This window comes from Pan troglodytes, chromosome 19, assembly GCF_028858775.2.
Source record: "Pan troglodytes isolate AG18354 chromosome 19, NHGRI_mPanTro3-v2.0_pri, whole genome shotgun sequence".
In the NCBI taxonomy this organism is placed as follows: Eukaryota; Metazoa; Chordata; class Mammalia; order Primates; family Hominidae; genus Pan; species Pan troglodytes.
This window is the reverse complement of record NC_072417.2, coordinates 12831647-12848713: the sequence shown is the minus strand read 5'-3', so window position 1 is coordinate 12848713 and position 17067 is coordinate 12831647. Positions and strand designations below refer to the sequence as shown.

General features: G+C 51.2%; 1 protein-coding gene across 7 annotated transcripts in view; it reads right to left on the bottom strand.

The window, feature by feature from the left end:
- Positions 1-17040, bottom strand: part of SGSM2 (small G protein signaling modulator 2) — a 44146-nt gene extending 27106 nt beyond the window's left edge. For 3 of the 7 annotated variants that reach the window (XM_054669914.2, XM_511260.8, XM_003315288.6), the window contains exons 1-2: positions 16903-17040; positions 10988-11063 (exon numbers count right to left, since the gene is read on the bottom strand). In XM_054669914.2, coding sequence (XP_054525889.2) covers positions 10988-11063; positions 16903-16959 — 133 coding nt within the window. In that variant the 5' untranslated portion in view covers positions 16960-17040. Of the gene's footprint in view, positions 1-9950; positions 10089-10987; positions 11064-16902 lie in introns of all 7 variants that reach the window. The other 4 variants (XM_016931169.4, XM_016931173.4, XM_054669913.2 and 1 more) reach the window with 2 other exon arrangements.
- Positions 17041-17067: the final 27 nt, after the last annotated feature.

Sequence of the window (17067 nt, the reverse complement as noted above, 5' to 3'; positions counted from 1 at the left end):
TGAACCCGGGAGGCGGAGCTTGCAGTGAGCCCAGATTGCGCCACTGCACTCCAGCCTGGGCGACAGAGCAAGACTCCGTTTCAAAAAAAAAAAAAATGCAGCAGTGGTTAGGAGGGTCATCAGTCAGCCCAGGGAGCCTCAGAAGCAGGGCTGGGTCTCTGCACCTGCATTCTGCCTTGGCTCTCATGTGCATATATATCTACGTTGAAAGCTGCACTCAGCAGCCTGGACAAGCCCAGCCTGGTAACAGTGGGAACTACTCAGTGGCCTTCAGAGGACTAGCCTAGTTTGCTTGAGGTACAGGGACAGAGTTAGCACAACTCAACATGAAACTGGGCCCGAGATGCTGGGCCCGGAGTTGGGAATGGGAGGACAGCAAGTTGGCAGGTGTGGCTTGCTCCCCACCTCCGGCCCGGTTTCACCTTTTGCTACCAGCTGCCATCTGCATGACAGGGGAGTTCAGCCACCGCTGCCACACAGAACCCAAGCGAGGAAGTGCAGGCAGGGCAGCCAGCCTCAGGTAGTCCATTCTGGACCTGGGGCTTTGGGAGACACTAATTAGAGCAGAATTCAAAAGCCCAATGCCTGCCTGGGGACCAGTGGTTCAGGTCCCTGGATGGTGGAACCAACAATGCCAGAGAGGAGCAGCCTTCCTGGAGATAAAGGAATGGGTGGGAGGACCCGCCTCTTTCGAGTAACAACTGAAGGAGAAGCAGCATCAAGTATCTTTACTCCAACTGCCGGTAGAAGGAGCCAGTGTTTCATCTGCCACAGACAAGGTGAGAGGAGCGAAGGGCCATCACCAAGTGTGACCTGCCCCTCTCGTCCCCGCTTCTCTCCCTGGCTATTTCCACCCAGGGGTTTGTAGTGGCCGCCTTTACTCAGATGAGCATTTCTGCGGTAACTAGGGTGCATTTTCTCTCAGCCTGCACTGGTGATACTGGTTGTTTGCTTCAACTTTGGAAGGCATTCAGCCCTGCTCAACCCCCAAAACAAGAAAGCAACATTCGCAACCGGACTCTGATTGGGAGGATAAAGAACTGTCCTGAGGCGGGTAGGTCACTTGAGGTCAGGAGTCTGAGACCAGCCTGGGCAACATGGCGAAACCTCGTCTCTACAAAAATACAAAAAAGTTGCCGAGCGTGGTGGTGCGTAGACCTGTAGACCCAGCTACTCAGGAGGCTGAAGTGAAAGGATCGCCTGAACCCAGAACCTAGAACCAAGCAGGGGGAAATGAAATCCATGCTGTACATCCCATTGTCCTTGTCCTGCTGGAGATGCAAGACAGGGTCCGCATGCACAGTGCTCATGGCGGCTACCCAGGGAACCAGGCCAGGGCCAGCCTCTCATGCAGTGGACACTGATGTGGGCACACTCAGCTGGCTGGGTAAGGAAGCCACAGTCTCCTAGAGTGTCTCTGGACACCATAAGTCCACAGTTCAATGACCAGAGCTTCGTCTGCACGAGGGCCAACTCCTCAATGCCGCCGCCCCTCTAGTCTCTACTCCTGGGTAGGCCTCACAGACAGACCAATCCCTGGGCAGCAGAGAGTCTGGAGCAAGACAGAGGTGGGTTCAAACACTAGCTCCTCTCCTTTTTTTTTTTTTTTTTGAGGCTGAGTCTCGCTCTATTGCCCAGGTCGGAGTGCAGTGACGTGACCTTGGCTTACCGCAATCTCCGCCTGCCAGGTTCAAGCAATTCTCCTGCCTCAGCCTCCCAAGTAGCTGGGATTACAGGCACCCACCATCATGGCCAGCTAATTTTTGTATTTTTAGTAGAGAGGGGGTTTTACCATGTTGGCCAGGCTGGTCTCGAACTCCTGACCTCAAGTGATCCGCCCTCCTCAGCCTCCCAAAGTGCTGGGATTACAGGCGTGAGCCACCATGCCCAGCCCACGGGCTCCTCTCCTTACTGGCTGTTTGACTTTGGTCAAGTCACTAAACCTCTCTGAGCTTCTGCTGTAATTAGGGAGAAAATCAGGGTCCACCTCAATGGATGCTGGGTGATGAAAAGTAACAGCATATCCCAAGGTGCGAAAGGCTTCTCGGCCCCTGCCTACCACACCGAAGGGGACTGATGAATGCAGGTGCCTTCCCTCCCTGCACCTCATGCTCAGTCCCTGCCTTCCTCTCGTTCCTAGGGATGGTCTAGTTGGACTTGTCTCTGAGGTTGCCTTCCACCGGCACGCTGGAGGCTGGAGTGCTGCCCCTGCACCATTTCTTATGTCTCTTTTTTTTTTTTTTTTTTTTTTTTTGAGACAGAGTCTCGCTCTGTCGCCCAGGCTGGAGTACAGTGGTGCGGTCTCGGCTCACTGCAACCTCCACCACTTGGGTTCAAGTGATTCTCCTGCCTCAGCCTCCCCCCAGTAGCTGGAATTATAGACGTGCGCCACCACACCCAGCACATTTTTGTATTTTTTGTAGAGACAGGGTTTCACTATATTGGCCAGGCTGGTCTAGAACTCCTGACCTCAGGTGATCCACCTGCCTTGGCCTCTCAAAGTGCTGCGATTACAGGTGTGAGCCACCGCACCCCGCCTCCCTTGCACCTTTTCAAAGACGCTCCTCCAGCAAACTTCTCTTCTCTTTTTTATGCCTGCAATTTTTCCCTATTAGATACTTCCCATGTGAATATAAACATTCTAGGCCAAACGCAGTGGCTCACACCTGTAATCCCAGCACTTTGGGAGACCAAGGCAGGTGGATCACCTGAGGTCAGGAGTTTGAGACCAGTCTGGGCATCATGGTGAAATCCCATCTCTACTAAAATACAAAAATTAGGCCGGGCGTGGTGGCTTACGCCTGTAATCCCAGCACTTTGGGAGGCCGAGGTGGGCGGATCACGAGGTCAGGAGATTGAGACCATCCTGGCTAACACGGTGAAACCCCATGTCTACTAAAAATACAAAAAATTAGCCGAGCGTGGTGGTGGGCGCCTGTAGTCCCAGCTACTTGGGAGGCTGAGGCAGGAGAATGGCGTGAACCCGGGAGGCGGAGCTTGCAGTGAGCCAAGACTGCTCCATTGCACTCCAGCCTGGGCGACAGAGGGAGACTCCATCTCAACAAAACAAAACAAAAAAAAATCATTTCACTAGGGAAAATTCCAACCATATACAGAAGGAAAAGGGGACAGTATAACAGCTGCCCATGTACTCATTACCCAGCTTCAACAATGATCAAGTCACGACCATCTTGCTTCAGCTCCTCCGCCTGCAACCATTGTTTCCTACCACCGGATTATTCTGAAGCAAATTTTAGACATCATATATATTTATCTCTGAAAGAGGACTCTTAAAAACATGCACTTATACCTTTATTACACTGACAAAATTGGTAACAATTCCTTTATATTATCAAATTTCCTTATTGAGTTCCTGATGTTCAAATTTCTGATTCTCCAGATGCTCCAAACTTCCAGAAACACAGATTCCCAGATGGAATTCTGGGGAAGGCTCGAGGAGGCTTTATAGGAAAGGTTGTAAGGTCACTTTTTTTTTTTTAGACCAAGTCTCGCTCTGTCGCCCAGGCTGGAGTGCAGCGGCACAATCTCACTCACTGAAACCTCCATCTCTCAGGTTCAAGTGATTTTCCTGCCTCAGCCTCCCAAAGAGCTGGGATTACAGGCGTGCACCACCACGCCCAGCTAATTTTTGTATTTTTAGTAGAGATGGGGCTTTGCCATTTTGGCCAGGCTGGTCTTGAACTCCTGACCTCAGGTGATCCACCCAGCTGAGCCTCCCAAAGTGCTGGGATTGCAGGCGTGAGCCACTGTGCCCGGCCTATGCTCCCTTTCAAAAACAAAGCAGATGTGGGGTGGTGTGGTGGCTCATGCCTGTAATCCCAGCACTTTGGGAGGCTGAGGCGGGTAGATCACTTGAGGTCAGGAGTTTGAGACCAGCCTGGGCAACATGGCGAAATCCCGTCTCTACAAAAATACAAAAAAGTAGCCGAGTGTGGTGGCGCGTAGACCTGTAGACCCAGCTACTCAGGAGGCTGAAGTGAGAGGATCGCCTGAACCCAGAAGGTCGAAGCTGAGTGAGCTACGATCACACCACTGCACTCCAGCCTGCGAGACAGAGTGAGACTCCATCTCAAACAAAACGAAACAAAACAAAACAAAACAAAAACCAAAGTAGAATGCGATTGAGCACCTACTGCATACTCAGATCCATGCTGTGTGTGTTGCCTGCATTGCTCTTCTATTCCTTACATCTGCCTTCTGGGGTAGGCTCAGAGATGAGTAAGCACGGCTACACACTTCGTGGCACAGCCAGGATGTGAACCCAGGTCTGTGTGACCCCAAAGTCCCAGCTATGAACACCCCCATATGCCCTCCGCAATGCCCCAAGATAGAGTGAGGGGAGTCAGCTCCTTCAGAGCTCCCTCCTTCCTCTTAGATCATTTCTGGATAGAAGGCACAAGTTAGATAGCAAGAGAATGAGCTATTCATTCCCTGTGGGTGGGAAGGAGGAGGAACCCGCTCCTCCTTTTTGTGGCGATGGGGTCTTTTTTGCCCAGGTTGGTCTCGAACTCCTGCAAGGGATCCTCCCGCCTCAGCCTCCAGGAATCCCTTTTACTGAAAAGAGACAGGATGAAGACTGCCTGGAGTCCAAATCTCAGAATGTGCTGAAATATCGCTGGCTGCAATATCCCAGGGGAGAGGCAAGCCTTCCCTAGCACCGGCTTCTCTCCCAGCTTATTAGCATCTCCTTGCCATTCCCTGAAGGAGCTCACTGCAGGGCAGACCTTCCTGGCTAATGAAAGCTGCCTAGCAACAGGGAGCTGGTTAATAAAGCCTGATGTTATTCCCGGCTCCACAGACTCCACCCTTCTCGAATTACAGCTCATCCTCAGTCTGAAGCAACCCTCATGTTGACCCACTTGCACACAGCAGGGCAGGGAATCTGGTGACTGAGGAGGCAGGCTGGTGTCTGCCCCAATCCTTGGGGGGTGGGGAGGCTGAGGTCCTGGGAGATATGATTGGCCTGAGAACCTGCTCTGCCTGGCCAGAAGCCTCTCTGTGAGCCTCTGAAACCTGCTCTACCAGCCAAAGGTTAAAATGCAAACTCAGTGCCCAATCGGAATAGGGTAAATAAAACACTATGGACCTCGGGCGGTGGTATGCACCTGTAATCCCAGTTACTTGGGAGGCAAAGGCAGGAGCATACCTGGAGCCCACAAGTTTGAGAACAATCTTGGCAACATAGCAAGACCTCGTCTGGAAAAAAAAAAAAGAAAAAACAAAAGCACCTTCCCCGGAGGGGGCGACAGGAGATACCAGCCTATACTTTAATTCAACAGTAAGTCTTTATATTAAAATGAAAAAAAATCCAAAAACCATATTATAGAGAAAAATGTAAACTTGACGTGATGTTTTAAGATAAAAAGGATAAAAGGATATATCAAAGACCTCTCCCCAACAGTGGTAGTTTTTGGGTTTTGTTTAAAAAAAAAAAAAAAAAATGAGGCCGGGTGTGATGGTTCACACCTGTAATCCCAGCACTTTGGGAGGCCAAGGTGGGCAGATCACCTGAGGTCAGGAGTTCGAGACCAGCCTGGCCAACATGGTGAAACCCCTGTCTCTACTAAAAACACAAAAATTAGCTGGGTGTGGTGGTGGGCGCCTGTAATCCCAGCTACTCAGGAGGCTGAGGCAGGAGAATTGCTTGAACCTGAGAGGCGGAGGTTGCAGTGAGCTGAGATAGCACCACAGAACTCCAGCCTGGGCAGCAGAGTGAGACTCCGTCTCTAAATAAATAAATAAATAAATAAACAAACGAGACAGGGTCTCTCTCTCTCTCTCTGTTGCCCAAGCTGGAGGGCAGTGGTGCAATCATAGCTCACTGCAGCCTCAACCTCCCGGGCTCAAGTGATCCTCCTACCTCAGCCTCTGGAGTAGCTGGGACTACAGGCGTGCACCACCATGCCCAGTGAGTTATTTATTTTTTTGTAGAGACTGCATCCTGTAATATTGCCCAGGCTGGTCTCAAGCTTCTGGTCTCAAGGGATCCTCCCGCCTCAGCCTCCCAGAGCACTGGGATTACAGGTGTGAGTCACCATGCCTGGCCCCATAGTGGTAGTTTTGAGTCCATTCTCCTAGCGCCACCCTCCACTGGCACGGAGGTGGCAGTTACATAGGTTCTGATCCTCGGGCCTGGGAACAGCACACAGAGAACCCCACCCACCCCCACCGCCCGCTGCCGCCAGACTGGTTTGCCAGCGAAAACTTCCACACAAGGAAAGTTTCTACTCGAGGGGGCCTACTGCATATCCAGCTTCTGGACAGACAGGTTTAGTAACAACCACAGCAAACACTCAACAAAGCAATTTTCTAGCCAGTCCTAGGAGTCTCGCCCCTCCCGTTGGGTAACAGGAATGGGGATCTGGCTGCAAACTTTCCCGGGTTTGCCCATGGTCAGGTCTTGACACAGTGATTCTTCAGGAAGGCTCTCCAGGAAGGCTCTGTGTTTTCTGTTTAAATGTCTGCATTCTAAGAAGCTCAGAGAAGCTTGTATTGCCTAGGCCTGGCTCTCCTCAGTCACCCCCTAACCCTCCTCTGCCAAGAACCATGGGTTGGTGTGGAGTCGAGGGACCCAGTACACAAGGGTCCCTTGAAACTAGGGACCGTGGTGTCGCTGGGCTGGTAATACAGTCTCCACAGACTTCACTCTGCTCTTGACCTCTCAGCACGTTCTCTATACTCCCATTTCTCCCACAACAAAGCTGAATTCGGACGTGGCTAGGACAGTAGCAAGGCACAGTTTAAGTCTGGATCAACTTCAGACTAAAAATGCATTTCAGAGCATTTTTCCAGGGACTGAGGGAGACTGGCACATCAGAATCTCCAAAAAGGCAGAGAGGGGTGGTGTTTTTGATCCATACCTTGCTAGTCTTCCCTCCCCATCCCCCGCAAGAGTCTCTCGTGATTCCACCATGCAATGCAAGGAAGCTGCTTTGCAGGCAGAGGAAAAAGGTTGATAATCAATGCTTTCAACGAGCCTCAGTTTCAGCCCAAATTGGGATTTAGCTCACCACTGAGCACCAATTTTGACAAAGCATAAGGATTTCTCTGTCCGTAGGCCCTGAGATACCCTGGCCTGACTTAGCCCGATACTGTTGGAACCTCTCCTGCTCCTGTTCTCCGTGACTGTACCGAACCCAAAACAGAGGCTGCACGCTGGCAGAGGCTGGCAGATGTCTTTTGTGTGGCCCACACAATTTTTTTTTAATGGGAATTAGCTGCCAGTATTTAAAAAGTAGGAATTTTTTTTTTTTTTTTTTGAGAGAGAGTCTCACTCTGTCACCCAGGCTGGAGTGCAGTGGTGCGATCTCAGCTCACTGCAAGCTCCGCCTCCCGGGTTCACGCCATTCTCCTGCCTCAGCCTCCCGAGTAGCTGGGACTACAGGCGCCCGCCACCACGCCTGGCTAATTTTTTGTATTTTTAGTAGAGACGGGGTTTCACCGTGTTGGCCAGGATGGTCTCGATCTCCTGACCTCGTGATCCACCCGCCTCGGCCTCCCAAAGTGCTGGGATTACAGGCGTGAGCCACTGCGTTTGGCCTTTTTTTTTTTTTTTTTTTTTTTTGAGACGGACGGAATTTCGCTCTTGTTGCCCAGGCTGGAGATCTCGGCTCACTGCAACCTCCACCTCCTGGGTTGAAGCAATTCTCCTGCCTCAGCCTCCCAAGTAGCTGGGATTACAAGTATGTGCCACCACACCCGGCTAATTTTTCTTATTTTTAGTAGAGACGGGGTTTGCCACGTTAGCCAGGCTGGTCTTGAACTCCTGACCTTAAGTGATCCACCCGCCTCAGCCTCCCAAAGTGCTGGGACAGATGTGACCCACCCCGGCCAAAAATAGGAAATTTCATATAAAAACCCAGACTTCTGGCTTCAAGTAAGACGAAAATAAAACAGAGGCCATGGGAAGCCTGGGCCCAAATTCCTGCAAGAGCCAAAATAACGGCTGCCCGTCTTCACACAGGGCGAGCGCCGGCCGGGTCACCTCAGTCTCCGCCGCTGCCTCACATCCCGCTAGCTTCCCCTGTAGTCATTTTTTGTCTGGTCCTGTAAGCACTGAGTTTCGTAGTGGTGGCACTAAGGCACCTCCTGAGGCCTGACAGCACGGGGCTCCTCTTGCTCCTGGATGGTTTAGAAGCCTGAACACTCGAGGGCCTTGTTCTATTCCAGCTACTGAAACTGACTGAAAGGAGAAAAACCATTCCTTTGGAGTACGATATCCTTGCCTCCTGGAAAGAGCCCTCAAAGTGGGGTCTCAAAGTGGGGTCCCCAGACCTATTAGAATCAGAAGCTCCAGGGTTGGGACCCAGAAATCTGTGTTTTACCAAGCCCTTCAGGTGACTCTGATGCATGCTAAAATGTGAGAATTACTATCCTGGGGAACTAAAAATATGCAGATTCTTGACCCCTGAAGATCCTGATTTAGTAGGTCTGCAAATGGGGCCAAAGAGGATTTCAAAAGCTTCCAAGTTGATTTGGACTTGCAGCCAGATTTGAGAGCTACTGCACCTGAGGACTCATCTTTTCCCAGCCCCAAGCCAGTGTCCTCGGCTCTAGACCCACCTCCCATCATCCTTCAGTCACTCACTCACCTAAAGCAATGATGTGGCTGCTGTCTTCATGCACAAACTTTAGGCAGAAGACAAAAGGGAAAGCCCTACTACTCTCCAGGGGCTCGTGGACTGACTGGAGGAGAGCTGACAGCTTCTTCTCACGCTAATGGCCCGAATGTGAGATGTCCACAGCCTCCTCCTGCCTCATGCCCCTTTTTCCTCCTTCTCCCAGGGCTACCCACACACGGTGCCCATGCACAAGCTGTCTGCACCGTTGTATTCTGTTTTCTCTAGTGTGTGTGCTTTGATGAAGCCCAGCACCAAGCCACGCATAACTGGGCTGCCAGCACAGCCCTTCTGGTGACAACAGACATTGGTGAATGTCAAGAGAACATAGCACAGGAGGAAAGGAAGAGAATTCTAATACCTTTTTTTTTTTTTGAGATGAAGTTTCACTCTGTCGCCCAGGCTGGAGTGCAGTGGTGCGATCTCGGCTCACTGCAAGCTCCACCTCCCGGGTTCACGCCATTCTCCTGCCTCAGCCTCCCTAGTAGCTGGGACTACAGGCGCCCACCGCCATGCCCAGCTAATTTTTTGTATTTTTAGTAGAGACGGGGTTTCACTGTGTTAGCCAGGATGGTCTAGATCTCCTGACCTCGTGATCCGCCCGCCTCGGACTCCCAAAGTGCTGGGATTACAGGCGCTTGCCACCACGCCCTGCTAATTTTTATATTTTTAGTAGAGATGGGGTTTCACCAAGTTGGCCAGGCTGGTCTTGAACTCCTGACCTCAGGTGATCCACCTGCCTCACCTCCCAAAGTGCTGGGATTACAGGCGTGAGCCACTGTGCCCGGCTAGGAATTCTAATACTCTTCAAAGTTGCTTATCATAATACTGGCATGCTTTTTTTTTTTTTTCCAGAGCATAGGTTCTGCTGAGAAAAACTGAGGTCAGCCTGTGTCTTGTAAACCTAGGAATCATTATTCCACCATCTCAAAGAACTGGGGAAACCTTCCCAAACGGACATGGTATGAACTCAAGTCCTACAAACCTACCTTCAGCCTCAACAGCCAAAGGAGGAGAGACGAATATTCTTTGAGTGCTTACAATGCTACGAACAAATGAACATTTACACACATCATCTCAATCCCCACGAAAATTCCTTGAGGTGGGAATCATCAGTCTGTTTTTAGAGGAGCAAACTGAGGGTGAGAGAAGTTAAGAAGCTTGTCCAAGACGACTTAAAAGGCAGGACGCCAGGATTCAAACCCCAGTCTGTCACTCAGACTCTGCTCAGAGGCTGCCTCTCCGACTGCCCTCCCACGTTTTTTCTTCCTAGCTCTTATCACGTGCTAAGTTATTGGATGACATATTTACTTGCGCATTTGTTTCCTGTCTGTCTCCCCAACAGAATGTAAGCTCCTGCGGCAGAGACTCTGTCCATCTTGTCACTGCCATTTCCTTGCACGGTGAACAGTGTCTGGCACCTGGTGAGCCCTTGGTGGGCATCTGCTGCTGGATGAGGGGAAGGGCAGCTGTATCTGCTGTGCCACACTACCGTCCAAAGCATTCCTTCCCTTATCTGTTCTTTCATTCTTTTCCCTCCACAAACCCCAACACCAATCTCAGAGGCCAAGGAATACAACACAGAGAAGGTGAATGGTTCCCTGTCCCTTCAGATGGGGGTTGAGAGGAAGCTGAAATTCCTAGAAATCCAAGAAGAGTGTGTGCTTAGGGATAGGCTTGCTCCTACAAAGCAAAAGTCTTCAGGCTGAGGAGGTGGAAATGGTTTATAAGCGACTCTCTCCTTTCTGGGGCTGGAAGGCTTGGCCGCACTGAGAAGGAGGTGATGAGAGAGTCCTTTCTGAGGCTGGAAGCCTTGGCCACCCCTCCTAGCCCACGCTCAGCCTCCTTTGCATCCAGTCAAGTGCTTGGGGTTAGGATGATGGAGCAACACGGGTGGGATGAAACAGAAAGGGAAAGTGGCACAGAGTATCCGAAAAGCACAAACCCCTCCCCGAAGTCAAAATCAAAATCAGTCAGAGCAGTGGTTCCTGAACTCAAATGACCTAGGGCAGCGGCTCTCAAAGTGGGGTCCCCAGACCTACTAGAATCAGAAACTCCAGGGTTGGGACCCAGAAATCTGTGTTTACCTTCAGGTGACTCTGATACATGCTAAAATGTGAGAATTACTATCCTGGGGAACTAAAAATATGCAGATTCTTGACCCCTGAAGAACCTGATTTAGTAGGTCTGCAAATGGGGCCAAAGAGGATTTCAAAAGCTTCCAAGTTGATTTGGACTTGCAGCCAGATTTGAGAGCTACTGCACCTGAGGACTCATCTTTTCCTGGCCCCAGGCCAGTGTCCTCGGCTCTAGACCCACCTCCCATCATCCTTCAGTCACTCACTCACCACATAAAGCAATGATGTGGCTGCTGTCTTCATGCACAAACTTCCTGGTGACAGCCTCCTCCATGATTTGCTTCACCTGCGGACACATGGACAGCATCACTGCTTTTATTATTTTTCCTTATCAAAGACCTCTGGGCAAATAAATAGTTTGGTTCCGCCCTTCTGGTCTGAAGGGCACTTTCAGACACTTGCAGAGATGGCAGGGATGAAAGGTGTGGGGAAGCAAAGTTTCTTCAGCACAGTCTGATTCCAGTCTTTTGGAGAGGAAACCAGGGAAAGAGATGCCAAAAACCCATCAAACAATCAGTGCATGTTCCAGCCCAGGTGGAAGTGCCCTGCCTTGGAGAACAGGAATAGGATGCTGTTTGCTCATCTGTTCTCAGCTCACGAGGGGCTTCTGGGCAGATATACTGTCCTTTAGAGACAAACCATCTCGGTACAGCCTGCAGATAAACAACCTGCCCCTCCTCCTTTTCTCTCTATTCTCCAAGGTTAGGGGTAGGTCTCATACCTCAGGGACACCCTCTACATGCTCAAAAGCCCAGCCTTCTTTCCATCTAGGGTCTAAAACTCTGATGTTTGGGGTTCCCACCTGGATGTAAAAGTTCCCAAATACCTTGTAAGGTAAACAGTCATTTTTTTTTGAGATGAAGTCTCGCTCTGTCGCCCAGGCTGGAGTACAGTGGCGCGATCTCGGCTCACTGCAGCCTCTGCCTCCCGGGTTCAAGCGATTCTCCTGCCTTAGCCTCCCGAGTAGCTGGGACAACCGGTGCATGCCACCACGCCCTGCTAATTTTTGTATTTTTAGTAATGATGGGGTTTCACCATATTGGTCAGGCTGGTCTTGAACACCTGACCTCAGGTGATCCACCTGCCTCGGCCTCCCAAAGTGCTGGGATTATAGGCGTGAGCCACTGTGCCCAGTCATTTCTTTAAGAAAGCACTTAAAAAGAAATCTTTTTAACTGATGTGCAGTAAACATATAAAAGAACTTATATCACAATTACACAGCGTGGTGAATTTTCACAAACTGAACACTCCTGTGAAATCAGCAACTGGAGCAAGAAACAGAACATGTGACCAACACCCTGGCCTCATCACCTTCCCTTCTAGTCACTATTCCTCCTAAGGGTACCCATTCTCCTGATTCCAACACGACAGTTTTGTGGGTTTTTATACTTTTTTTGTTTGTTTGTTTTTGAGATGGAGTTTCGCTCTTTTGCCCAGGCTGGAGTGAAGTGGCGCGTTCTTAGCTCACTGCAACCTCCAACTCCCGGTTTCAAGAGATTCTCCTGCCTCAGCCTCCACAGTAGCCGGGATTACAGGCATGCACCACCACGCCCGGCTTTTTTTTTTTTTTTGTATTTTTAGTAGAGACGGGGTTTCTCCATGTTGGCCAGGCTGGTCTTGAACTCCTGACCTCGGTGATCCACCCGCGTTGGCCTCCCAAAGTGCTGGGATTACAGGTGTGAGCCGCCACCACACCCGGCCTGGGTTTTTATACTTTTTATAAGTGGAATCACTCAGCGTGTAGTGTTTTGAGACTAGTTTCTTTTGCTCACCTGTGTCATTCTGAAATTTGTTCATGTTGTGTATAGTTGTAGATTGTTCATTCTCCGCGCGTGTTGTGTACAGTTGTAGGTTGTTCACTCTCCGTGGTGTGAACGTACAAACAACCGGCATTTGGGTGGTTTCCAGTTTGGGGCTGTTATGAATGCTGCTGCTGTGAACATTGAGGACATGTCTTCTGGTGAACAAATGTTTGGGATTTATGTTTCTAGGCAAGGAATGTCTGATGCACACACTTTATTAGATATTGCCAAATTGTTCTCCAAAGTTGGTTATACCACTTTACACTCCCATTTATGAGGTTCTGGTGGCTCCCAACATTTAACCCAAACTCTGTTGATGTCCTGGGGGAACCTGCTAGCAGGCAGTCCTAGTACTGGAGATTATAGAGATTACCTAGTGCAGAATGTTACACATAAAGTGAGCCTTGGGTAGAGCTAGTCTTCCCCATTCTTTAGACACGAATGTAATGTTCTGATGCTGTCCAGGTTCCCAAGACCCTTAGTCAAGACTGTATAGTTTGGAGGGTGGTAGAACCTCAAAAGCCTGGGGAGGCGGGAAGAAGGACCTGGAGGCCCCTCCCTGCCGGAAACTGCTAATGGTTAGTGCTCGGGTAAAAGGGGATCAGATCAATTAATGCAAATGCACTCTAAGCTGTTAAAAGCTTCCTAGACGGCTGGGCATGGTGGCTCACGCCTGTAATCCCAGCACTTTGGGAGGATCACCTGAGGATCAGGCTAACCAAAATGGTGAAACCCCATTTCTACTAAAAATACAAAAATTAGCCAAGCATGGTGGTGGGTGCCTGTAATCCCAGCTACTCAAGAGGCTGAGGCAGAAGAATCACTTGAACCCGGAGGCAGAGGTTGCAGTGAGCTGAGATCGCACTTCAGCCTGGGCAACAAGAGTGAAACTCTATCTCAAACAAACAAACAAACAAACAAAAAAAAAACTTCCTAGATTACCTCCCAAGGATGTTAGCATTCAACAGAGGATAATGTCACAGCTAAAGACCTGGAGGCATCTGAAGCAGGCTGATGGGGAGGATTTTTGGGTTGAAGGATCTGCAGATACCCCTAGAATTATACCAGTGGTCCTTTGTGAAAGGCCAGCCTGGTCTACCAATATTCCTGTTGTTTTTCCTTGCAGAAGGGACAGGATGTTTCTGTAGAAATTAAACACTGGGCCAGGCGCGGTGGCTCACGACTATAATCCCAGCACTTTGGGAGGCCAGGGTGGGCGGATCACGAGGTCAGGAGATCGAGACCATCCTGGCTAACATGGTGAAACTCCGTCTCTACTAAAAATACAAAAAATTAGCCAGGCGTGGTGGCGGGCGCCTGTAGTCCCAGCTACTCGGGAGGCTGAGGCAGGAGAAAGACGTGAACCCGGGAGGCGGAGCTTGCAGTGAGCTGAGATGGCGCCACTGCACTCCAGCCTGGGCAACAGAGCGAGACTCCATCTCAAAAAAAAAAAGAAATCAAACACTGAAGGAGGAAAGGAGAAACATGAGTTCAGAGCAGGTCAACTTTTGTCAGGAATGATACGTAGCTGTGGCATATTCTGACATTTCTCACATTTTCTTAGGAATCACTTTTGGAGCAGTATAGTCCAGTTTCTAAGCACTGGTGGAAAAAGTCATCATCCTCTTAAAAAATATTTCCTGGCGGTCGCAGTGGCTCATGCCTGTAATCCCAGCACCTTGGGAGGCCAAGGCGAGGTCAGGAGATCGAGACTATCCTGGCCAACATGGTGAAACCCCATCTCTACTAAAATACAAAAAATTAGCTGGGTGTGGTGGCATGTGCCTGTAGTCCCAGCTACTTGGGAGGCTGAGGCAGGGAAATCGCTTGAACCCAGGAGGTGGAGGTTGCAGTGAGCTGAGATCGCACCACTGCACTCCAGCCTGGCGACAGAGCAAGACTCCGTCTCCAAAAAAAAAAAAAAAAAGTACTTCCCATTATCTGTGACTAACCTCCAAAATTGAGCCATACCTATAATCCCAGCATATCCACCTCTAGTGTAGATACAAGTACTTTTCTATTTTGTTTACACTGTTCAAGTCTCTGTCACTAGACTGCTTCCTTTTGCAGGAGAATCAAGATTTCTCTTTTCACTGGGGCTTAAATGCTGACTTGATACACCCCTGGCCTAAGAAATCCTTTTTTTGGCCTCTTCACAGCAAAGACATAATGAAGCTTCTCCCACAAGCTGGAAAGCTGATGGCTTCAACTACATCTTTACCAAGGGGAGGGGTGGGAACAAACATTAGGGCATAGTAGCCAGGCCATGGCTAACGCATGAGAACCATCTAGAGCTTTCCAGGACTTTTTTTTTTTGAGATGGAGTGTTGCTCTGTCGCCCAGGCTGGAGTGCAGTGGCGCGATCTGGGCTCACTGCAAGCTCTGCCTCCCGGGTTCATGCCATTCTCCTGCCTCCCAAGTAGCTGGGACTACATTCGCCCGCCACCACGCCCAGCTAATTTTTTGTAGAGAGAGGTTTCACCGTGTTAGCCAGGATGGTCTCGATCTCCTGACCTCGTGATCCGCCCGCCCCAGCCTCCCAAAGTGCTAGGATTACAGTCGTGAGCCACCATGCCCAGCTTTCTTTTTTAGACGGAGACTTGCTCTGTCGCCCAGGCTAGACTTCAATGGTTCGATCTTGGCTCACTGCAACCACACCTCCTGGGTTCAAGCGATTCTCCTGCCACAGCCTCCCGAGTAGCTGGGATTACAGGTGCCCACCACTGTGCCTGGCTAATTTTTGTATTTTTTTTTTTTCAGTAGAGATGGGGTTTCACCATCTTGGCCAGGCTGGTCTGGAACTCCTGACCTCGTGATCTACCCGCCTCAGCCTCCCAAAGTGCTGGGATTACAGGCGTAAGCCACCGCGCCTGTCCGCTTTCCAGGATGTTATGAGAGCCCAGACGCTTCCCCAACCCTGAAACTCTAATTAGGGCTCAGCTAAGGTAAACTTTTTTTTTTTTTTTGAGACGGAGTCTCACTCTGTCGCCCAGGCTGGAGTGCAGTGGCACAATATCGGCTCACTGCAATCTCCACCTCCCAGGTTCCAGCGATTCTCCTGCCTCAGTCTCCCGGGTAGCTGGGATTACAGGCACGCACCACCACCCCTGGCTTATTTTGGTATTTTTAGTAGAGACGGGGTTTCACTATATTGGCCAGGCTGGTCTCGAACTCCTGAGCTCAGGTGATCCACCCGCCTAGGCCTCCGAACGTGCTGGGATTACAGGCGTGAGGTAACTTTTATATATATATATATATATGGGAGACGGCATAGAGAGGAAGAAATCTAGACTCATAGAAGTTAAGTAACTCACTCAAGGTCACACAGAACTAGGTCCAGACTATTCCAAAATGTATGCTTTCCAAACACCAGGCCTCGAAGTCTCCAAAATCAGCACATTTATTTACCAAACAGTCACGGAGTGCCTACAGTATGCCAGGCACTGGATACAAGGCAGTGGACGAAACAGAGGGTCTCCTGCCCTGGTGGAGTTTACTTACCAGGCAGACAACAGCCACAGAGGCAGGCAGGGGAAGGAGGCCCAATGTATTCTAAGCTGCGCTGTGGGTTGGAGCTCTCCAGCTCTCATATGGGAGTGAGTCATTCACATGGTCACTGCCCCCCACCCGAAATGGAAATGGGCTTTTGGGCAGGGTCAAGGTAAACGGAGTTAGTAGAGGGAAGGACTGCTTCTCTTTCTGAAGTAGGGGGGCTTCCCTCAAAAGGGAAAAACTTCCGAGTGTTAAAAACCATTCCAAACAAGCCCCTGGTCCCTGGCTAAGGAGGTGGGCGTGGAGGGAGAAACTGAGGTGTGCGGCGCACTCCTCCGGCAGCGAGCACTCCGTAGCTGGAGGCACAGCGGACGTCGGACAAGGGGGAGCTCAGCCCGCACGACACCCACTTAGGACGTGGGGAAGCTCGGCCCGCACGACACCCACCTGCGCCGCGGGAGCTCGCGCGGGGCCCCGCCCCCTCCCCTGGCGGCGCGGGCACTGAATGGGCAGCTCCGGATCCAGCCATCCCCGCCATTGCCGCCACCCCTCCCCCGGCCTCGGGCTCCCAGCGCCGCTGCCGTCACTGGGCGGGGAGCTGCGGGGCTGCGAAGCAAACAAGCCGGGAGCGCCGGCCGGGTCCCCCGGGCAGAGGGGCGCTGCCCTCCCCCATCCGAGAAAGGGGAAGGAGGCGCAGCCCGTCCAGGACCCGCCCCGCCCGGCCCAGGTTCGGCCCGCGTGCCCGCGCCGGGGGGTGGGCGCGGACCTTTCTGCCCCCTGGGCCGCGCGGGCCAGGGCGCGAGCCCCCCGGGGTTCTTGACTCGACTTTACCTCCTTCTTCACGTTCCACAGCAGTTTCTCTTTGACTGCGTCCTCTGCGCTGCCCATGGTGTGGCAGGAGGCGGCGCCGAGCGGTCCTCAGAGCCCCCGCGCCCTCGCCGCCTCCGCGCCTCTCGGCTCAGCGCCCCACGCGCAAGGCGGAGCCCCCGCCCGCCG